At 41.7% G+C, this 24,553-nt stretch overlaps 2 protein-coding genes across 2 annotated transcripts; one reads left to right on the forward strand and one right to left on the reverse strand.

Moving 5' to 3' along the window:
* Window positions 1–238: 238 nt before the first annotated feature.
* On the forward strand, window positions 239–4,059 carry si:dkey-79d12.4 (zinc finger protein 836). Its single transcript, XM_053431958.1, has 2 exons — window positions 239–579; window positions 1,289–4,059. The coding sequence occupies exon 2, from the start codon at window positions 1,754–1,756 to the stop codon at window positions 3,233–3,235; it is 1,482 nt and encodes a 493-aa protein (XP_053287933.1). The 5' UTR covers window positions 239–579; window positions 1,289–1,753; the 3' UTR covers window positions 3,236–4,059.
* Window positions 3,404–23,659, reverse strand: kcnn4 (potassium intermediate/small conductance calcium-activated channel, subfamily N, member 4). The gene is made up of 9 exons (XM_053431957.1): window positions 23,088–23,659; window positions 17,545–17,640; window positions 15,550–15,986; window positions 13,244–13,379; window positions 10,603–10,713; window positions 8,335–8,456; window positions 7,328–7,397; window positions 4,880–5,046; window positions 3,404–4,738 (listed from the first exon to the last, which is right to left on the reverse strand). The coding sequence occupies exons 1-9, from the start codon at window positions 23,466–23,468 to the stop codon at window positions 4,735–4,737; spliced, it is 1,524 nt and encodes a 507-aa protein (XP_053287932.1). The 5' UTR covers window positions 23,469–23,659; the 3' UTR covers window positions 3,404–4,734.
* Between the last annotated feature and the right edge of the window lie 894 nt (window positions 23,660–24,553).

Here is a 24,553-nt window from a genome sequence, read left to right on the forward strand (position 1 = left end):
CCGTCTGTTAAACTGTGTCGTTCTAAAACATCGTAACGATTTAGTTCCGGTTCCAACCTGGTCCCGACACTTCAGGGACCATTTCAGTTGCATGTGTTGATTAGCAGTCCCCTGTGGCTTTTCTTTTATTGGAAAATACATTCATAATAATCACAATAATTTTAAACTAGGAACGGCTCCTGTTCTTTAAGTATACAATATTGTGAGATGTGGGCGTCTCTTCCGGTTTTAACCGGAAATGGAGGATCTCGGTGTGCGGACAACATCAATTTGACGCTGAAATGCACTGAAATTAGATAATTCTGTTATTTTAATCAAGTTAATCATAACTTTACTATCGTCCCCATCGCGGTTAAACGTGCTGGAGACAGACATGTGTTGATAGAGGCTGTTTATTTCTCCTAAAACCCAATTCATCGTCCAATAAGTCAACACTAGCTGTTAGCAGTTTGTATAGTTTTAGTATCTTGAACTAAATGACCTGGAGTCGGTCTCCTTCTTGTCTGGAGGAGTTTGGTTGTTTTACCTGTGTTGTGAGCTGAAGGCGGCGGGGCTAGATTGCAGTTTCTGTGGGCAGAGGTGAGTAATTTTCCCGTGTAGCTTGAAGTGTAATGGGTTGATACGTGGCTGACTTCTTACTTATAAACATTGGGCTTTAATGCAACTACCTAAAAGTGGGAAACAATCCATTGTTAAAGACACAATCTGCTTCAGACGAAGCAAATTGTGTTTGGTCATGTGAAGACAGGAAGTTAACCACAGAATAGAGCTGCTACTGTTGCTGAAACTCCAATACATTGAATTCAAATGTTATAGCAAAGGTAAAAGTCCGAAACAACTGCAGTTTCAATAACACCACAGCCATGCAAGCATCGTTGTGATGCTACACTATGGTACTCTGCGTTTTTGAGCTAAATGCTAACATGCAGTGGTAAGTTGGAAACACTTTGGTTAGCATATTAGCATGCTAATTTGTCAATCATGAATGCAAAAGTGGATGTTTGTGAGTTGTGTCAGGCCAATCTGGTTGTTGGGTTATGTCACGTAAAGTGTTTATTAATACTAAATGACATGGCAATCCATCAGATGGTTGCTGCATTTCAGAACATATGATTGCAGTTTGGCCGGTCACTCAAATGAATTAGGATTTAAACGTATTAGCTTTGTCTGTGGTCGGAATCATTTCATTATCATTTTCCGGGTAAAAATCTCTTTTGTAATAGCGTTTGGCCTAAATGTCATTCCTAAACATTTTCAGTCATCCTGTCTTTTCTGCTTTGACTTGCAGACATCTCAAACGATGCCTTGACCACCTCCTTATGTCTGAAGGCTCCAGCAGCGATGAGGAATGGCATAGATCTACCAAAAGGCAGGCGGACGCACACACCGGGTCAAATATTGGGGATGTCGCAAAACCTTGAGTGACTCCAAAAAACTGGATGTCGCAATTCATAAACCACGATATAATGTGAATTTCCGACGCCTGACTTCGCTCTCCACACATCGGGATACTAAAATAACTTGACGTCCGCCTGCAAAAAAGTCCCATCAGGCGTTCAGTAACGTGTGGGAATTGAATGAGATACATTTCAGCAACTCAACGCCATGTAATGAAGCTCCCTCGTTGACTCCTGCAGTCATATATCAGATTTCAAACACTGGCATCTTTTCTAATGTGGTGACTCTTCAGGGAAGCACAAAGTCAGAACCACACGACTCAGTGTCAGATTTGAGGCTTCAACAAAGAACTGAGATGAAGCCTAAGAGTCCCGAGACACCTGATAACGGTGTGGAGTATATAGTGATTGAAGATGATACAGACATGGAAAGTGACAGTGAAAAGGAGGAGGATTCTTCAAGCTCTGAATCTGATGATGAAGACGAGCCACTCTCAAAACAAAGTAACTTGTGTCCCGATGATCCAGATTTGGACGATGACTCAAGCTCAACTGATTGCTCCAGTGACTCTTCAAATAGTCTGCATTCAAAAGAAATTGCGGCACCCCCTCCTTATGTTAATAGTTCAATATGTGCAGCCTGTGGTAGAGGGCCCTTCAGGTCAATGAAGCTCCATTTGCTGCACTGTAGTGGTATTAAGGTGAAATATGAGTGTTCACTGTGCAAGAAGCTCTTTGTAACGGAGGATGCTCGTAATGAACACTTCATGCCTTTGTATTCATGTAACATCTGTGACCAAGTCTTTTCTCACGAGAGCTCCTACCATCACCACCAGTGTCCCAAGGAAAGCAAGCCACCTCTGGTCTTCTTTTGTTCAGAGACGATGCCCAAAGCGTGTAATATATGCAAATCCTTTTTCACTTCAGAGAAAACTTTGTTAAACCACATCAACAGAGTTCACACATCAGTGGTCAGCACTAAAATATGCATTATTACAGATCCATCAGCACTGACCAATAAAAAGTTTTCACCATCTCTCCGTGGCACAGCGGCCCAGTCGGCCATCACTACAAATGAAGAGAACCGGGTCTGTAATGGAAAGCTCCACGTCGGCCAACCTTCTGCGGGGTCACTCTCCAGTTTTGCAAAAACTAGCCCTTCCTCTTTCTCGACCTCACGCAGACTTCCTTCCCGGTTACTCGTGGCATCTTCTGCTTCACCTGTCAGACTGGAGAAAGATGAAGCCCTAGGCGAGCCAACCAACCAGCCTCCAGCTTGCCTCTCTGCCCCCGCTGAGACAGCTCCAGCCGCTGCTACCTCTGACCCCGACTCCCCACCAGCACCCACTATCATGGCCGTGTTTGAGAACGACAGCCAATATGTGGCCTTGATGAAACGCATGAAGACAGGCTGGCGCTCCAAGGTCCCTTACTCCTGCAGGCAGTGTGGTGCCGTCCTGAGGCAGCCCTCCTTCATCATCAGCCACCGCTACCTCCACAGAGGCTACCGCTCTCATCGGTGCCAGTGTGGACGAGCTTTTAGGCACCGGCTGCATCTCCTGCGACATTGTGTCGAGCATGCTGAGGCCATGAGCTACATCTGCGTCAGTTGTGGGGAGACTTTCATTGGAGCGAGACTCTTAGCTGAGCACATGAAAGGCAAACCACAGAATAAGTCCCATATTTCTGGGCATACATGGAAACATGAAGATAAAAGAAAGTGCAGAGAGGCCTTTACATGTGACTGTGGACAACTGTTTTTAAGGCCCTCTGCTTACATATGGCATCAACTCCAAAACTGGACGAAAACTACACAATTGAAAAAGCCCTTGAGCTGACAAACCATCAACACATGTCTGGTTTACTTATTTCTTAGGTTCTCTTCTCCAACTTTGTGCACAACACTTTGTAAAACAAAGTGTAATAATAAAATTGACATTTTGTACGTCATCTGATTGCCCCCGTCCTGTTTAAAGTGTCAAAGCAAAATCACATACACGTTCTTTCTTAATGGCTGTTTAATTATAGGCATGTTCTGGATGGTTAACATATTCTCACCATGTGCAAATGATACATAGTAAACGGTAAGAATAACTGTCTCAGAAGTTCGTTTGATAACCCACTGAAATACAAAGGCAGTCAACCCACAAGGCATTTTGTTCAGTATTGTGATTAAGTAAATAAACACCAAAACTCCAGTTTATCCTCCAGAGGAAGAGTTATGTCCAGTTTTGCTTATTCTTCTGAAAGTGCATTTTTATTACAGTGAGGGGTTGGAGGGGAGGGTTATTGATCCCCGTGTTCTGTTTTTCAGATTTTTTATTTCAGCTTGAACTAACAAATATGTCATCCACTTCTGAGATATCAGTATCCTGGTTGAAAATAGCAAATAACAGTTTTTAAATGGTTGTTGTACATATATATTTTTGACTCTCCACAATATCACAGTTCACCTTTTTCATGTCCACTTGGTGGAGCTGTTGGGTTGCTAAAAGTTGATCTTCCAAGACAACTTGAGCAAGTTGGATCATTCTGATAACAGGTGTAGACTGCAGATGAAGATCACAACCCTCAATGTGGACATTAATCTATGAGTTCTAGTTTATTTCGGTTACGATGTCTAGAACTTTACAAATTGAAATAAATGTTGTTTTGACTTGAAGTATTTTGTTCTGTTGGTGGAACATCACATCCATTATCTTAGTGGGTTGAAGGGAAAACAGAACAATGAAGAGGTGTTAGAGGTTGTACTATATTCAACAAGCCTGTTTGAAAATAACACTTGGGCCTGGGAACCTTTAAACGGTCTCCTAATAAACATATGATTTGCACAAGGGTTTTTGGAAAAGTTTGAATATTGCAAGAGATTTCAAATAACATTATTATGTAAAATATATCTCATTCCACAGGAATAAGGGAGTATTAGAGTCCATCAATGAAACCTTATGAGTAGCAATTCAGAGAGCAATCCTGGAGGATGTGAGGGTGTTGATTACATTGATCTCCACAGCCCTTGTTTGACATTATTTCTGTTCTTTCCACTGCTGAAATCAGAACAGACCTCTCAAAATGCACATTGATTCTTCTCCCACAATGAATAGGAGTCTTGTTTTATCCGTATAATGTTACAGCTATGAGTCACTGTGCAGTGGACTCAGCACAGGCCCAGAAGATGAGATCTTTAGTAAATATGTCAGTCCTCCAAGTGGTTCAGCAAGTTAAAGAGTCTGGAGCAGCAGTGGGTGGAGAGGATTCGCTGCATTTCCATGGATCTTTTAAATGAAAACACTGGAGGCAGTTCACTCTCTCTTTTCTTCAGAAACGCATTGGAGCCGTGTCACCTGCAAAGAAAATGTAGACCAAAAACTGGTTATTTTCCTCCGCAGGCATGTTCCAATTCAGTGCATATAGGCCTACCACATCCTGCAATGTGCAGTTATCAGATCAGCACAGTGTCACAAGCACCTTTCTGTGATGTTTACCTGATCTCTGGGTTGGGGTGATGCAGGAACTGAGACAGCAGCTCAGATGTTTGTTGGAAGCAGCGACTCAGTTCGTCCAGCTTCTGCTCCATGGAGAGGATGCGCTGCTCCAGCTCCCGATAGGAGTTGTTCCAGTTGGCGCTCAGGTCACACATGATCATCTGCATCTGTGGAAACCGGCCACACTTTAAGTATATGTTACAGATTCACAGCAAAGCTCTTACTTACTGACTGAGTGACAGTGTTATTATTGTGCATGTTTGAGGCCAACTCAGTGAGTCAAGCTCGAAAACCACCCGAGAATTGTTGACTCAGAAACTGTCACTCATGGCGGGGATTCCTTCAACAACTTGAAGAGACCAGAAGCAACAAACTAGGTTTTTCCTTCCTCTATGTTAAGTGAGACTGTGGCTCAGCTGCATTTAGTAAGTTTCAAATTCAGGATGGAAGTTTATTTTAAATCTCATTCTACTCCGTAAAACGAAGTAGAATGAGATTGTGTTTCTCATGAGCCGTGTACACATCAGGGTTCGTACGGTCATGGAAAACCTGGAAAAGTCATGGAATTTTGTTATATTCATATTTTCATGTCGCTCATTACGCTGAGATTTAAATAACTCATATGCTTTTAAAGAAATACGCTCAAAATATAAGTAGGCATACTTGGGTTTGTGTCATTTAAGGTAGGGGAGAGCGGGGTAATGTGGGACATCGGGTAATGTGAGTTACCCCCTGTATCTAGGCAACGGAACACATTTGTGGTCATTTGACCATTATGTTTTCAAGCCCCTCCCATTCCGCCCTTGCCATGAAGGAGAAGTTGGTGCTGGTGCTGTGGAAAGTATGTTTTTTCACAAAAATGTGTTTTTTGCATGTAAAAGTAAATTTTCTAGCTTTGAACTTAATCAACTGTTGTGTCAAAACAAATTTAATCAGGTAGAAAAAATTATATCATACATGTTGGTGAACTTCCAACATATAAAACCATGTGATTGATGCTAGCTGAAGATTAGCGTGAATTAATAAGAGATGTTGTTTTTTTCTTAAACGGTGGCTGTGGGGTAAAGTGGGACAAATGCTGTGGGCTGTGAGACAGTGTCTCTTAAACATATTCTAGTGTTATATTACATTATACATGTTTTATTTTTAATGTCATAAACATTGTAGAAAAGCCATCATGCCAAGAAACTACACACCAGGAAGACAACTTGAGGCCAAACACCCCTCGCAGAGATGGAGAGTGCAGCCGCTGAGGTCATGCAAGGAAAGAAGTCCTTAAGAAAAGCTGGAAGGGATAGAAATGTTGATAAGACAACCCTCAAAAGATTCATAAAGAAAAAAGAGAAAGGGAAAGTAAAATCAGTAGCCTGGGGTGCAGTAGCTGAGGTAAAGAGAATATTCACAGATGAGATGGAGGAGGAGCTTGCCAAACACTTGAAACAACTAGCTGACCAGTTCCATGGCCTTGCTCCAGTTAAGTGCCGTGAACTGGCATTTGAATACGCAGAGAAAATCAATATCCCTGTCCCTGCCAATTGGACAGAGAAACAATGTGCAGGTAAGCTAGGGTGTGCAAGAGATCACATGAATCATAATAATCATAAATGTGCTTAATTGACCAATCCCCATGATTCTGTTACTAGTCCGATATTAGTGGTTGTCAATCTAGCTGTCAGGATTTTAACTATTACAACATGTGTTGTTATGGTAGTTTTAAAGTGGAAAAAGTAAGTGGACCACATTACCCCGTAGCTGGAATAAAGTGAGACACAAGACCACTTTTTCTAAAACAATCATATTTTCACTTCCCTTTGTCCTGAAGACATTCTGATCATTTCCATTGCTAGAAAACATCCTGAATTAATTGGAAATGTGTAAATTTTACTGATATATCATTTTAGCTCGCCTAGAGGGGAGCAAATGTAAAAAATGTCCCACATTACCCCGCTCTCCCCTATACTGTATGCCTTTGAATTCACATTGTTAGTTTGAATGCTACATTTTGTCACTTTTTCGCGTATACACCAAGATTTCACAAAATGTTCGGTCATGGAAATTTGGTTTAAAGTTATTGAAAAGTCATGGAAAAGTCATGGAAATCCATTGGTCAAAATGTGTATGAACCCTGGCACATACAAATGGTTAGAAAACTAGACAAGGATGTATCAGTTGGACAAATGAGACGAGTGCTATCAAGTTCCCAAGTTCAAATAAAACAAAAGTAGCTACATGGTTCTAAAGAAAATAGCTTATTATTAGACTGTGCTAGTTAAGAGAGAAGTAAGCCTTTAGTCTCATGGCCAGTCTGAAGACGCTTCCGCAAACTCTGGCTGTTGCGCAGCACGTCGGGATTACTGCTCGACTGTATCTGATTGTGTAGTGAATCCTTGTCATCTCATTTGGTATACCAGTGAAACATGCATTATATAGAGTGACAGTGTCGCTCACCTTAGGCAGGTCCACCATCTCACTTACGTAATCCCTCAGTTGTCTTTGTTTGAAGCGTAAATGACGGAATCTGCAGAGAAAAAGGTTTTGATTGATCTCAGTCATGAGGAACTATTTCTCACATTATCACATTTTCAAACAATGGGGCAAGAGAAACTAACCTCATGCACACATTTTTAAGACCATTTCATTCTCATATTTCTGGGCAAACAGTTGAAACACAGAACCCCGGTTTGTGGAGGGATAAGATTGTATTAATCTGAAAGAAATTCTTGTGCCAGCTTGCTCCAAGAATACAGTATCAATAGAAGACAGTGAATAAAACAGTAGAGCAATATCTTTAAGAAATGTAAGTGAAAATAAAAGTATAGTGCATTATAAATAAATTAAAATATAAAGTGTATATAATGTAATGCAGCACCACTGCCTAATGGAAATAATAATATAAGTGAGAATAAAATAAGCAAGTTAAATGTGACGGTAAATAAATTAAAACTTGTCAGTAAGAAGTTATGATAACGGGAGTAAATAATATGGAATAATACACATGGTATTGAAGTTATATAATAAAATGGCCCCACACTTCTTTACTTCCTGTCTCATGCAATTCATTTGTTCGTGGAGGAGGAGCTAGGGCTCAATGACAAAAATAATTTACCATGTTGTTTTTCGTGGTGGGTGTCTCAGTGGATTGACATTAAGATGTGTTTAAGAAAGTAAGCAGTAACACATGAAATATTTTCATTTCGCCAGCATGCTGAGGAATTTCGTGTTTATTCTGTTGATTCAAAGAGTTGAAACTTGCCCTGCCGACATAAAACTGGCAAACAAATCGAATGACTAATCCTAATTAGGCTTTAAAAAACAATGTCTCTGTGGTTAAGCATGTTGACAGTAAGTTAATGACCCGTAAAATACACATCTAAGGCGTATAAACCACCAACCACTTGTATCCCTCGCCCAGATAACAACACGCAGGGATCACTCAGCGATACGGTAACACCCACACTCTGATGGCTTCCAGAAGGCATCTCTGGTGTCTTCGGTGCTCACCGCGGTTACCCTTCGTCAGGTTGGTGCGATGCAAGAGCCAGCATTCCCTCAGAACATTAGCAGCAGCGTGGCGGATCTGGTAAAGAGACAGAAAGTTCCAAATTGGCCGATCAAACGAGGAAGTTCCGGGAGGAGAAACATGTAGATAAGACCACGAAGATAAAGTCAATCCGAGTGGCAGAGTTAACCAAGCTCTTATCTTGTGTTTTCCAACAGAATCTGGATTTTACATCGTACATTTTACTACAAGAAATAAAATCACGAGTAATCCAAGCATGCTGATTAATTCCAGACAGGGTTTCCTGTTCGGCTCTTTTGCTCTATGATGCTGATTACAGATAAAGCAGAAGTATGAAGGTTTTATTTTCACAGAGAGGCTTATTTAGGAGAATTTGAGGAGCGGGTCATACAGAGTGGAAGTGAGATTCAATGCATTTGCAGGATTTCTACAGTATCCCCCTTTTTTCTCTTCGATTCTATTCGTGTCTGTTTGTCTTCCTGCCCCGAATCACTGTAAGTGCCCCGTAATGATGTCACGCTGGCCCTGTTGTGGGGGTTATTAATAGAGGTTTGTCAGTGTCTGCATCCAGATGTCTTCCCTTGTTCCCATCAGTGTAAATCTGGACTGCACCAGATAGCTCAGAAGGACGCAACCACATGCACGAAAACACGCTCAGACCAAAACAACCACAAGCTGCGCGTAAAGATGCACCGAGTGACAGGATGCAGCCACTGGGAGAAGGAAATGGTTGTATCCTCCAAAACAGTGTACCTACTGCGGTCAGTAGCTGCTTTACAGTTTGGCAAGAACCCGTAGCATTGTATACAAAGCGCCCGGAGAAACTAAGAATTTAGGAATCAATCATTACGTATTCATGTATACTCATAAGATACATCTCTGACTTTCTGGCAGTGTTTCATACCTTTTATTTATGGGACACTTGAATCCTGTCCAAGGCAACAAACAGAGTTACTCTACGCCAAGCCACTTCCACCCACACACACCTTAACTCAACCAGTTTCCTGCCCTCAGCCGCACCGTCCTGAACTGACACGAGTTTCTTTCCTGACAGAGATAAGATTGTTTCCTCTGTTTGACGCCTTGAAAAGGCTTTTAAAGGGATTGGCACAGCTCATCTCCCTCCTCTTTTCCCACACTATCATGTCCTGTGGTGTCTCTTATTTAAAGAAAATGCAACATGGAAAGTAATGACGTGTCCATCCTGACAACTCCACGCACTTTGTCATCCGTTGTATTTGTCCGGCTACACTGTAGTAACCTCTGAGAGGTTATTACACTCGTGTTGAAAACATAGGCTCTACCTGTGATATTATTTAAATTGAGATCTATACATCCTTTTAAATCTACAGATAATTATCTGACCTATATTGAGCTGTTGGTCTATAAGTCTGTTAACAGTTGTATGTAAATTCAAACCTCTATCAATAATCTCAGAAGATTGCAAACTACACACAGAAAAGTTCTGGTCAGCTGCAAGGTTGAAACACAGCACATTCTTTCTGTGAGACGAAAATGCTAAAAAGCACCACAACACTGTGCCACAACGTAACAGACCTTTCAAATAATTTTGCATTAACAGTCGCATTGCCACGCAATCCTCCAATAAACACAGGGATGCAAACTAACCCCCTCAACTCGGACTTCAGATGATTCATCAGTAGATGAATGTGAATTATTAACAGAAAACATTGTGACCAATATTTAACTATTCACTTCATTTACAGCCTCTTCATCTTGCTCATGTCGATTGGTGGGCTTAAGAGCAAGACCTCATTTTGCCTATAAAGACAAGAGCTATGGGTATGTTGATTGGCAGGTAAATAGACCAATTGATTCATGTGCAAGCTTCTCTCATCAGTCAATGCAGATGGTCCACTTGGATTAATACATTTACACAAGTTTGAAGCATACATTAGTGAAACCCCACAGCTACCTAGACATTAAGAAAGATACATTCAAAAAATCTGAAATGTTACAACATGCTTTGAAACTTATTGAAGTCATGTGAAGTGTGTACATTCTTTCTAAAACTCGGGGCCAAATATGCACAAAATGAATTCCAAAGCAAAGCATTCAGCATTAAAAGTTATATGCTTGAAGTAAAATAAATCTCTAAACTGTTACATAGAATGATCCACAACATGGTGAGCGTGTATGTTTTTCTCATATTCCTGTGTTTCATCATGGTGTAGCTTCTCACCCTTTTCGAGATCTGGATGTCCAGCATGAAGAAGTGCACATGTTTCTCTCCTTTGTTCAGCACCAGCTTCTTGGTGACGACTGCCACCAGCATGGCCGTGCAGGCTACACCCTAAAACCATACACACACACACAGACACACAAACACAGAGCTGTTGGCATGGTTACTGATATATTTACCATCTGCTTCAAGAAATTCACAATGATTGTGAGGGAATTATTCTGTTACATGCTGATTTCAGTTCTGATTTTGTCTCAGTCCCTGACAGTGGCTCTCGCCTCTTTTTTTCACCGTTCCCCTCAAGGGAGAGTCGTGCTGCTTATTCAGAAAACTGGATGTTGATCTCCATACCTCATATGGTTTCATCCAATAAATCAAAGTTATATTTATAAAGTGAGTGCAATGGCGAAACACAGGCCTCTGTGGCACTGCTATGCGGGTTTCCTCTGAGAATAGCTGTGTGCTATTGCTGGACAGACTGATGGTGAATATTCAGATGGGCAGCAGAGCGAGTCACAGTCACATAGTCTCACATACAAACACATAAACGCAGTCAAAACCCTCCAGTGAACCTGTAATCACCACAGATAATCAGAACCAGTGTTTACCTGTTTTCCTGTTTTTCTGTTTGCATTAGAAAGTGAGAGAAAGGAGAGAGCAGCGTCAAACATGAGCACAAAAAAGCACAAACCAGAGTTTAGAAAGACATACAGCATTTATCCTTAACGCCAACAGCCACAAAACATCCATCATTACATAGCCTGTGAAAACCTGGGAGGTAGAAACTCTTTCCTTGGATCCATCCTCACATAGTGATGGGATGCAAACAGTGTTGTCAACCCCTGAACACAGCTGCAAATTGAGTTACAGCAGAAGTTCAGAAGCCTTCAGCCGTATTACAGGTGCGAGCAGCACCCCAGTCACTGGCTAGAACTGTACTGATGGGAGTAGGAATTTTATTTATTTTTTCCAAACCATGGGCACAGGTTGGCACACCCTCCTGTTGTAGTTAGTGCCAAAGACAATAAACCACCTAAAAATGGATATGGTGGAAAGTTTTCCCTTACAAGAGCGGGAGCTTATAAAAACAAGGGAGAGAGAGAGAGAGAGAGAGAGAGAGAGAGAGCAAGAGAGAGAGAGAGAGAGAGAGAGAGAGAGAGAGAGAGAGAGAGAGAGAAACAGAGAGAACTGTTTTCCACTTTGTCACAGAGGTGTCTCAACCAGATCCATGCCCATTACCCACAACTTTGGAACAGCTCTTATCTTCTCATGTACTGCATTAAAAGGAGGTGTAGCAGCAAACTTAAATTGTGTCTATTCAAATAGACAACCGCTGCTGGATCTCAGTGACTTATTGTTTATTTAACTCAACTGTAACTCTTTGTGTTTTATCTCAAATATGATTCCCCCATCCCTTAGACCTCTTTATCGCTGCCCTTCCCTCCCACTCCCGCTTGGGTCTTAACCCTGCATTCCTTTGCAGCACCATAAAAAATGCCATATTATTTTGCAGTGAAATGAAGAGACTCTTTCTCTGCTTCCTCTTGGGCATATTTTCTTTCTTATATTCTATGATGAGATGTACAACTAATACATGATGAGATGCACAACTTAAATGTCATCAAGCAGCAGACACACCACACCCAATGCAGATGTTTTGTGTGGACTGCACAGAGCCAGCTCAACTCCGACAGCTTCCCTCCTTCTGTCTTTTGAGTGCCTGGTACAGCCAAGGTCCTGCAGAGGCACCATCCATTTATCTACAGCTGTGATCTAAATCAAACACTCCAAGGAATGAAATGTCTGTCAGCACCTCTATGGTGTGCAGCCGCGCAGAAAGTGTCCAACGCGTCCAACATAACGAGTGGAATAGAGCGTAAAAGGCCTGGATGGAAGACAAGAGGTGGAGGAGAGAAGTGAACCAGACTGGACCGACCCAGGAAATGGGAAATAGGAAAATGGGCAAAATTTTGCTCCAGTGGAACAGAACAAAAATGGAAGGGAATGAAACAAAACAGATGAGATGATATGGACCAGCGCAGAACAGAAGATAGCAGAGGAATATCCCACAGAACAGAGGGAAATAGGAGAGCGCAAATCAGAATGAATAGAGTACATTGGGGAGAAAGTGCATGAAACGAAATAGACTTAAATCAAACAGAATATAACCGAATCAAATGGAACACAATGGAGTGAAATGAGCCAAATCAAAACATGAGATGTGAGCAGATTGGGTTATAAAGGGACAGAACAAAGAGGACAATGGAATAAAATGAAAATAAGGGAAAATTTGACCCGTACAGAGAGAACATAACTGAAGGAAAAGAACAGCAACAGGACAACTTGTTTTATGCATTATCAATGTGGTCAGGTCATGTACACAGATGGTTTAGTTAAGAACAAAGATAAGAAGTCTTCATTCTTTGAATTTACCTAGTCGAGTATTAAATGCCACATCTGTTGAAACAAATACTGCTCACTGGCTAAATGACTGAGAAAAGCACAAAAACAACCACGTGGGTGACTTCTCACTTTGATTCACTCAACTGCGTTTAAAGAAACAATTCTTAGTGCGTCTCCGAGCATGAACTCTTCAGTGTCTCAAATATGACATTTCCTCTATAAGCCAACCTATATTTACCATGACTCCAGTGAAGAGACACACCACCTTGCCACAGCTGGTGGTGGGCGCCACATCTCCATAGCCCACTGTGAGGAAGGTGATGGCGATGAGCCACAGAGACGTGTCAATGTGGCCTGTTACTGCCTGGGTCTGCCTGCAGGGAGGAGAAAGCATAGACTGAGACTGTCCTAGCCAAATGACTAGAATGGCACTCGGCATACATCCAGCAGGGCCCAACAATTCAATTCAATTCAATTTCATTTGTTTGATTGAGGAACCCAAGAGTTCCCACAAGGAGCCAACACTGTGGCGGCCATCTGCCTCGACCAGTTGGAGTGAGCGGTGAAAAAAATGGGGAAGAGAGGAGAAGGGGGTGGAAAAGAGGGGAGAGAAGAGAAAGAGAGGGGGGTTGAGACAGAGAGAGACCAGGAACAGTGGTGTGACCTTTATAGACGTAATTATGTTATTAATGATAGCAGCACACGTAATTAATAATAATTATTATTATTATAATAATAATAATAGTTGTTGGTGAGTAGTCCGCTTAAATCCAGTCACACTTGTAAATATCAGCCCCTAAATATGCCAGATTTTTTTAATCAAGATTCATGCATATTTCCCTGGGAGTAATATTCCTGATTCTGTTTCTTTCTTGGCCAAGTTTTCGTGGATATTTTTTTAGTCGTCTTTGTGTCATCCTGCTGACAAACAAACCATAACCTCTTTGGTGGAGGTAGCCAATGAACCAGATTGGGGTGGGACTTGTTAAATGTCTCTGAAGCTATAACCTGTAACTATGAATATGCATTAATCTCTCTGGAACGTTACCTCAGATTCAGCTAAATATTAAACAACTATTTCCTGTACACGTTGAGTCTGCAGAGTTTGATAAGGTGAGCTTTGTAAATTGATTAGTGTATTATCTCCACTCCACAGTTTGAAATAGAGTCAACATTATAAAGTAACATTGTAACATATGCTTGGCAGAAACCACACAAAGAGGTTAATCAGCGAATGAGTTTTCTTCTTTCTCCTGTCACAATCAAACAAGGGCTTGAGACAGTTTTAATCTACTTTCAATCAAAAGCTCTTTTATTGCTCCTGACAAATCAAACACTGGAGACTGAGACGTGACAAACTGGAAGCAAAACCTCCCATTATGGTTAAGAATGACCTCACACTGAACAAACAGCCAAGCAGACTGTAGAGCATCAGGCTGACGTTTAGTTGGCTCCCGCTGAAGGGAAACTTGTCGGTGTAACAAAATAGAATATGATTATCAAATCGTCAAATCGCTGGAAACCCGTTTTGAACAGGAAAGTAAAATTGACCATCAAAGATTGTGTGCAAGAGAGCCTCTAAGAGATACCATTCAGATGTGACGAGTAGAAAGGTTCTGGTTAATGGTTTGCACAGTGTAGTTAATATAGGGCCCGACTCCTGACTCAGTCTTCCATTGAAGGGGAAATAAAAACATAGTTTTCTCAATTGTTTGTTTCGGTTTAAACTATTTGATGTCATGATAACGGGGAGTGAAACATCCGGATTTACAGCTGAGACTGACTTGTGATTGTTAGTGAGCATATAACCATGGAACATCACTACCACAGCTTTATCCCATTTGTATCCAGGATATTTGAGCTTCATTTCTGGATAGTGGGAGGAAGTGGTGAGGTGTTAGTCATCTTTATATACAGTCTATGATATTCATCACAATCCTCCGCCTCAGGAACCAGAAGGCGTGTCGCACCACAAACTCTATTTATAATTCTTAGTATTTAAATAAAAATCTTGCAAAATATCAAATATGAATGCAAGTCATTGAATTGGTCGCACAGAGATGCAAATTCGGCATGAAAGAATCATGTTTGCAGGGAACTACTTTGTTCGGAACTCAAAGATATGTTGTGCAATGACTCTGTGAATAAAGAATCCTTAATTTCAATGATTTTACTCAAAGCTGCTGAAAGTTTTCAAGAACCAGAAAGGATCTGGTTGAAAAGGGCTGTGACTAAGAGCTCAACTGAGCTAAGAAAGATTTCAGGAAGTGATTCAGTGTACTGTACAGAAATGAGAGTGGTTTCAGACATTCAACTCTCCGCAAGAACGAGAGTAAGCATATTTCCCAGAATAAACAGTTCCCTTAAATACACAGTCTGTCTTTCGTGGGTTTGTGGTCAACTTGTGATTGTTAAAAAAATAGTGTCATTAGAGTTGCTTTGATATATATATAAGTTTTATATATATATTATATATTATCTTATTATAATGTTTAATATGCACATATTCCATTTGATAACTTACACGCAGCTCTCTTTCCCTACCTCTCACACAGCGTAAGCATCCAGGACGCAGTGAGCCAGAAGAAGAGGATGAAGACCAGCAGCGTGCGTGCCGGGTGCTTGTTCATCAGTACCTTGAGAACAAAGCGGAAGGTGAAGTTGATGTTGTTGAGCGAGCCGATGCTCCTGTAGGAGGCGCTCAGCAGCACTTTGCTGTGCAGCAGGATGGCTCTGTGCACCAAGTACAAACGCAGGAACATCAGCACTGACAGCAGCAGCTCCATGTCCAGCAGGGCCCTGTTGTGATGGCTGGTATGACAGAGCGGAGCTGGGGCAGAGGAGTTGAAGTGGAGGCCCACCTTCCAGTATGTGCCTATGGGGTGGATGGAGCACACTAACAGCTCAACGGTGATCACCAGAACCCGGTGGCTGGTCAAGGCGATACGCCAGTCCACCTGGTTGTGGTCATTGATGAACAGCTGAAAGATGGAGGAGGACATCAAAGACAGAGAGAGAGAAGATAAGGGATAGAAACTAGTGAAAACAACAGATTGTTACCATTTTATATGTAATGTTTAGAAGTCATAAAAAAAGTGATGTAAAAAAAAATACAAAACTCAGGTAGCACGTTTAACATTGTAGTCATGAATGTAGTCACTTGAAATTGATTTATTAGTAATATTATTAAATGTATTTATCATCAGATTTTGTTATTGTTTTCCTTACATATAAATAATTATTATCACAGTGATTGGTTCATATAGGAGGTGATAACCCATGTTTATCATAACCACCGGCTCACCTTTGTGTGAGAGAGGTTGGGAGTGGATCACCACATTTTTCGTTGACACACTTTGATAATTTTGCTTATAGTTTCTCCACATTCAAAATAAGATGAGCGTTGTTCATTCTTATTGTTTTTCATTACTAACATCCTTTTTTGACGTTTTCTGGATCTCAGTGATTCTCTCTATTAGCACGTCAGACAAAGTCACTCAGGCCCGAGCCTCAGCCTCTCTGCGACTTTTGTGTTTATCCCCTGAACCTGCAACGATGTCATCGACTACGGTATTAAATGTTGAAATCCGTTAAAAATTGAGAGTCATCTAACAGCTGTCAGAGGGGAAAACGTACACAAGTTTGCGTTCATACTTCATATGAGAACAATGAGGAGAGTGTATTCTCCATGATGATCACCCTCTTTTCCTTGCTCCATTAATTCCGACATGTTCTTGTTCTTGCACGATTTAGTTTGTCACCTCTGACACTGCATTATGGTTTGGTCTCCACCCTGAGCCTGCCCTTCCTTATCTCCTATACGCACTCTGCGTGGACCCCCCTTGTATCTGACACATGACTTGCAACCAAACAGGAAACACTGGGGGAAACCCTGCAGCCCGACCACAAGGATAAAAAACCTGAATCCTGTAGTGTGGTTCATTTATGCCAAATTTTTTGCACTTTAAATATGTACACTGTGAATACATATGATAGAAAAGAACAGTGTTTACTCAACCAAGTCCTTGTGTATATAAATCAAATCCACACATAATGACAGAGAGCCACGTGGATTGGAAAAATAATGCAGCGGCAAAATTGTGCATGCCTGTGTGAGCTGAGGTTTCTGTGTGTTTTTTGCACATAGCAAATAAAGCACAGACAATCAGTGTTGATCAGAGTTCCTTCTATAACGTAAAATTACATCTAACAAAGTGTCATCATAACCAAGCTAAAGAGGAGCTATTGTTATTGTTATTAAGAGTGATGCACAAAATACAGCCATGAAGTGTAGACATCTACACACAGGCTCTCTCTCACTCACACTCACACACACACACACACACACACACACACATACACACACACACACACACACACACACACACACACACACACACACACACCGACATACACACACACACACACACACCGACATACACACACACACACACACACACACACACACACACACACACACACACACACTCAGACACACACAGAGCATCCAGACTGATGGAAACAATGAGGGAAACTCACCCTGATGTCCTTGTAATGAAAAGCTATGATGAGGATGATGAGACACCCGGTGGACAGGCTGATGGAACAGTTGATGATCAGGGGGATGTTTGTGCCCTGGGGGGAGGGGGGGGAGGGGATGGAAACAAAGGCATGAAAATGAAGATGTCCATTATCAAGGGTTTTGTTGAAATAATGGTTGGAAAGATAATTATAATATCCTAAACATTTACACGGGTTTGATTCATTTTAATTACAGTTAAAGTTTGATCAATATAAAGGGTAAAAAAAAGAAATGGTAACATCCAGTCATTACAGACCAATGAATAAAAGCATATTTAGTGTGTAGCTTTATTTCATTGATTCCATATTTTGGTCAAATATTGAAATGTAGTGCTGAAACAAGCAGTGGTCGATCAACAGAAAATGAACCCTTAACAATTTTGATAATCATGAAATTGTTTGTAGCTTATTAAGCAAAAAACTCAAAAATTCACAATTATCCGGTCAGCTATTTCACAAGGCATTTCATTTAGTTTTGTGGACGGAACAATTGTCAGTAAATTGAAAAGAAAAAATATTGGATTCCTGGTTATCAGTATTATCACGGCGATGTCAAAATGTGCTGAAAATGTTGAAAACGTAAGTTTCTTTAAATATTTATTAGAAATAAAAATATTATAGCACAATGCAACACCATATAAAATGTTTGACTTGCTAACTGTGGTTGATGCTGGACAGTAGAAACCAAATCAACAAGCGAATTACAATGATTTAAGATTGAAATGGTACAATTAATCTAAGGTCTTGACTTTGACCACAGTACGCCGTGAATCCAGTAACCACTTCATCACTATTATGAGCAAAGTCATTTTCAGTAAGAGAATGTATTTCTCTTGTGCTTCTGTCCTATCAATACTAATACTACCATCTGATTTCCTCTCTTAGCTGTGCAGTGTTATAACCATCTTTCGTTTAAAGCACAGGTTGTGTCGGAAATTTCCTTTGTGTCATTCTGGAACTTTAAAAATAATTTAATAATAAATAATAATAAGTTTTAACAGCATAACTGTAGGTTAAGCTAATCCTTGCATTTCCAAAGGGAGCTCCGTTAGTATTTTACAGAACCCAGGCCTCATGAAAGTGGAACTGCTGATTCTGTAATGTACTCCAAAAAGGTACGTAAAAAAACCCACTCAATTACACTAACAACAGCACTCAAGGTTTAAATACTTTCCGCTCCAGGGAACGGACAGCAGGAGACACCGATACACATACAAACGGTTTCCCCCGTCACGTCAAAATGTTTTCAAGAAGTGTATTTAGAAAAAGAAATAAGCATAGGCCTCTGCCACACCACCTTGGCCTGAGCAGGTTGAAGCGCTACACCCTCTTTTCATGCATCTCAGCGCCACTGATGCGACGTCAATGGAAGCTTTTTAACGGGAAGTGAAGTTTAATGTGGTTTACAGTTAAAAAGATAATTACAAACTTTCAAACTTGAGGAAACTTGAGCGTGTAGGTGGTATGGTGTGACGTCCATTGGCAAGGTAGGTCGTTTTCCAGTTTCTCCTGTAGCATCCACATCGTGTCTGTATTTCATCCAGGGCTCATTAGAAGACCCCACAAAAGCTCAACGTTTCACCGCATTCCATAACACAGAGTTCAACAACATGCTTCTTGCCGAGGTTTCTAAAAAAAAAAATGTTGTACTGTTTTCCCCATTGGAAAGAGTCACTTCAAACCCGCTGAACCTGATTTGGGTTATCACGCTTCTTTCTCATGGTCTTGGACGTACAAAGCCACCGTAACCAGGACAGGCCACTTACAGCTCTGAATCCAATGTTAAGGTTTGTATGTTCTGATGTGAATAAAATACTTTTCCAAAAAATAGTACATCCGACATGAGTTCTCTGATGTGGTGTGTTAGTCAGTGGGGTTTTATTAGCTTTCAAGTAGATTTTTTTCGCTATAGGTCACACATGGAATCCTGTAAAAAATAAATTAAAGGCTTTCAAATAAAATCCCCCAAGATTATTAAACTAGGGGGTCAGTCACAGGAAGTGAGACGCTATAGGGGGTAAAACAGTTGCAGGTTTCGTTCAAAAACAACCAACACCTGCATGAGGTGAAGACCCTATGTTTAGATTTCATTAGAAAACTAGAACGAGGCTCAATAGTCAGTTAAATTCACAAACTCAAATTTCACACACTCGTAGATATCAGTTCTCTAATAGTAATCTCGCAATGTTACATAAAGTGAAAAAATAACTCCTGGATCTGCCCCCTGATCTGTAACATGTGCCAACATTGAATGAGATCTTCCCTGACCAGTACCTCATCCTGCCAGCAAGTATTCATGGAAATCTGTTGAGTTATTTTTCTGTAACCTTGCTAACAAACAGACGAACCAGGGGTCTTCATGTCAGTCAAACCCTGCGTCACATACTGTGAGTGATTTCTCAGTTGAACGTTCACTGATGAGGGAAATCTACGCTGATGTTTGACTAAAGGTCGGGTGGGGTTGATAAGCTCCCTGAGAGGAACAGAAGGCCGCACATCACCAACCCTCCGAGACCACAAGTACGTAACACAGCACTTTACTTCACAATGTGGTACAAGGTATGTGGACCTCTTAGCACTGCTGGTTTTCTGACTGACTATAGTGAGTTAGTTACTGGTGGACTGCAGTGTCTCATCAGTCCTCCATAAAACCAGGATTGAGATCCTCCGCCCTGCAGAAATACTACAGTGCTCTTTATAGGACATGGACAGGGTTGTGTCACCTCTAATCACCATGCCAGCACTTTTCAATAAATCCTGAATTCATCTTACACGTGTGGGCCGGATTTGGACCAGTTAAGGTCGTTACAGCTTCATTCCAGCAGTGGAAGCAGGCTTTTGCGTTCGTTGTGGCCTCGTCCGTAGCTGGCTCATACTGTATTTAGCCGCTAAGTCGCAAATGGGCCAATCGTGGCTGATACACAGAATGTTGCCTCTGTGCCAAGCAGTGACATCTTGCCTGCATGAGGGTAACGTGTACTGTGTCCTGTTTTATGAGCTCATTTGCATGCAGGTAGTGGAGCTACAGTTAGAGTCCATGTGTGGGTCCTTTGTAACCACATCACAGCAGTCAGTCTACAGAAAATCCCCTTTCATTTTACACAGTATGGGTTGCATCACTCAAAACAGCTTCATATTAATGTCAACAACTTTATATGTCTGAAGGACATTAAGGTGAACCGCTGAATGCTTCTTAACTTAAAAATCAGAATCAATCACAATCAATTTGGTTTATTTTTGCATGCAGGTAGTAGAGCTACAGTTATAGTCCATGTGTGGGCCCTGTGTGACCACATCACAGCAGTCAGTCTAAAAAAAGGCACCTGTCATTTTACACAAAATATGGGTCGCATCACTCAAAACCGCTTCATATTAATGTTAACAACTTTATATTCCAGAAGGAAACTGGGCTGAGCCGCTGTCTGCTCTTTAACTTAAACATTTTGAAATCAGAATCAATTTGATCTATTTTTGCAATTGACAGTAACGTCAAATAAATGATTAGCCCACAATTATTCATCCGCACTGTCATGAGGTTTGATTTCATTTCAAAACAACACAACGAATAATGTAAAATCATAGCAGGAATAAACAGCCATGAAGTATTTTATTTTGAAACTAAAGGCTCTTACACCAACCTTTGGGACAACAATGTCGCTTCATCTGTCAAACCTTATCTGCACTTTTATAGTCACATGTGTGGGAAGGAAAACAAAATGAGTTTGTCCAAATGATCCACTTCACTTCCTGTGTAAACACAAAGGACTATTCTGTTCAGATCATGGACACCATGCTCGGCACATGCTCGGCACACTGATTCGGGCCGTGAAGTCATTCCAGGAAAGTTGTCAAAGAGTTGCAGGAAGGAGGACATGAGGTTGCATGCAGGTCAAAGTGCACTCTCCTGGATCTTGCCCAGCCAAACTCAAGACACAGAGACTCCAAGGCTGGCCATGCAAACACTCTCATTATACACTAAATGATGTGGAAAGATAGCCTGAAGTACCGTGAGCAATCTCGCTGTAGGGGAAGAGGTGAAATGTGGAAAAACGTTCCAGAAATAGCCCTGTTTTCGTGCATAACCATGAAAAGGTAAGCTTAAAATATAACTTTGCAGACTGGCGTTATAATTCTGATAAAAAGTCCCGCCGCAAACTTAAAAGTGCTTCGAAAAATAAACAGCAGTAAAAGCGTTTTGCACCGCAACTGCAAGGATGCTGTATTTTTGTTAAGACGGCCCCTATGTGACCAAAGCTCCTGTCACTCCACAGGGAGATGTCACTGCTCACTACCACGACTTGAACATCACATGTCGTTTCCAGATGAAGGTTGACAACAGTTCCATAACTGATGGTTAAATAAGGAGAGCAGCCTCTCCAAAATAATATGCTTTAACTGCGGCACGCACAGCACTTTTCCAGTGCATCAGCATTTCCATGGTATCGCAGCTCATGGCTGTTGTTAGGAGTGGACAGACAACACCTGTTCTTGGTTCGCATTTGTAAACTGGAATGGTAATGTCATCCTCGTGCCAGCATTGGTAATTTCCCGACCGTGTCTCTCCTGCTCCAACTCTCTCAACGCATCAGGCGTGTGTAGTTTTGAGGGCCAGGCCACATTTCCATAGGTTCCATGAGATTGCGAGCTAGAAATGTGGGGGTTCTCTGACAGTGTAATCAATCACTGACTCTCACAGCGTGGAAGTGGCCTGATGTTTTTTTGCGGCATGATGCATGAGAACTTTTTTCCACATGTGGAACTGGCGTGTGCAGTGGGAAGTGCAGAGGGAGTTAATAATTTGTTGATTGGGTGGCCTGGCATTGTTATCCACTGAGATCTGCATGTTAATGTCATGAGGCTGTGCTACCAAATAGTGTGTCTGGAAACGGGGCTAACTAATCAGGAGGTCAGGGGGGTTCAAAGCCCAGGTGCAGGTTCTGGTGTGGAGCTGCATGGGTCCTGTGCTGTCTGCTAATCAGGGGAGCTGTTATGACAACCACTACGGCCAAGTTGTGTGTTATTTCTGCAACAATTATTGGCAAATTAGTTACTAAATATATCACAAGTACAGAGACAAAGTGATTTAATATCAGTCTGTTGATTTCTCTGTGATTAGTTATGTCATAGTCTGAGTGAAAAACTCTATTTTGAGCTCCGAACTCCCACAAACAGCAGCAGAGCAGTTGTAAACAGACTCTGCATCAACAAAGCTGGATGAAAACAAGAGGATTTTGTAGATGATTTCATAATTTGATGATGAGGTAATAAAGGGAAAATAGAGCAAAGTGAATTTAATGCGGATATAAGATTATTACAGATGTGCTGCATGTGTGAATGGTCCAACTTTGCAGATGTAAACCCTTTGCAAAATGTGTCATCAACTCATTAGAGTTCAACTTTTTTGTTTGACTTGTAAACTTGATCAAACAGCTTTTAGATCATCAACATTCTGATAAGCCTGGTTTCATCAACAGCATGAGCGTGTGTCCCTGTGGTCTTACCGGTTTATAAACGTAGGGACATATCTCCGCGTGGATGATCATTAGCAGGATCCCGAGCATCGCGGTGCCCAGCGCCAGCGCGCACAGCCGCTTCTTATCCTCCAGTAACACCTTCCTGTCCCGCAGTCTGTAAAGGTCGTCTCCCTCCATGGGCGTCTTCTTCCCGGCCAGCGGCACGGACACCTCCGCCGAGTCCCCGCCGACGTTCCGACTCATCAGGCCATCGCAGTTCACACAATCCACCACCTTGGAGTCGCCGACCAGGCTGCGGGTCGTCATCTCCATCTCCAGAGCGCACACGGTCCCTCTGTCCCCGCCGTGCCCCTCCGCTGCTCCGTGCTCGGTCTGCGCTTTGCTTCGCTCCCAGGTTGGAGAAGGCATAGCCCGACGGGCGCGCTGTGTACCAGGCTCTTCTCTCCTTCGTTGCTCATGGAAGTGTCCGGTTCACCTTCAACACTTTGCCTCTAATTCACCAGCACCTTAAGCACTCCTACCAACCTGCGCGCCGCGTTTACGCACACTGGTGCCGCACCGACACGGCAGCGGACTGTGCGCGCTTGTTGGCATGGGTTGTAATTTTAGGAGTGTGCGTCAGTCTGCCGCAAATCTTCTTGTGTGTATGTGTGCGTATGTGTGTTCCTGAGGAATCACGACGCATTCAATCTCACGAACATGGCAGGTCCACTGTTTTAATAGAAGAGACGAGATGTTCTTTTATATTTTGTTCTTTATTTGATTTGGATCAGTTTCATCAGATAACCTTTTATTCGATGGGGAATTTTTTTTTTAGACAAAATGTTAAAAGAGAAATGTGTTTTGTGTTTCACTTGTCATGGATCAAGTCACGAATCCTTGTTTCCCTCCTCTGGCAACTAAAAAATAACCTTATGTCCCACAATAAACCTATTATATACATTTTTGGTAGCGCGCTATAACAACGTTGAGCATCAATAATTGGTGAGCACGAGTTCCACGACAGCTGCAGAGTGACATCTCGTGGTTGAGTAACTTGTTGGGGTCCATTCAAACCATTCCTCATGGTTCACCAGGATTGTCCACGGCTCGCACAGCTTCCACTCCTTAGTCATGCAACTTAAACAATATATTTTACGGGGATTTTACTAATGTGCTTCATATCTTCTTTAAATATGAATTTTCATTTTACAAGTTGATTTATTATACTTTTCATGATACAAACTGAGTTGCCATGGTGCCCTTTCATTTCCTACAAACAGATTCAAACGGTTATATCCACCAAAGGCTAAACAAAAAGTGGAGCACAAACCCTCACCCTCTTTACTGGGCCTGTTTAAGGAGGAACAGCGTCATGACCTTGGGTGTAGTGACGCACCCAACACACGATAGTCCTTCCTGCTGCAGCATCCTGCTGACGGCCATGTCCTCAAGGCTCTGACTGACAGCACGAGCTGTTAATATAATGTTTCTTATGGGGTCAAAAATATACT

This window comes from Pleuronectes platessa, chromosome 10, assembly GCF_947347685.1.
Source record: "Pleuronectes platessa chromosome 10, fPlePla1.1, whole genome shotgun sequence".
Classification (NCBI taxonomy): Eukaryota; Metazoa; Chordata; class Actinopteri; order Pleuronectiformes; family Pleuronectidae; genus Pleuronectes; species Pleuronectes platessa.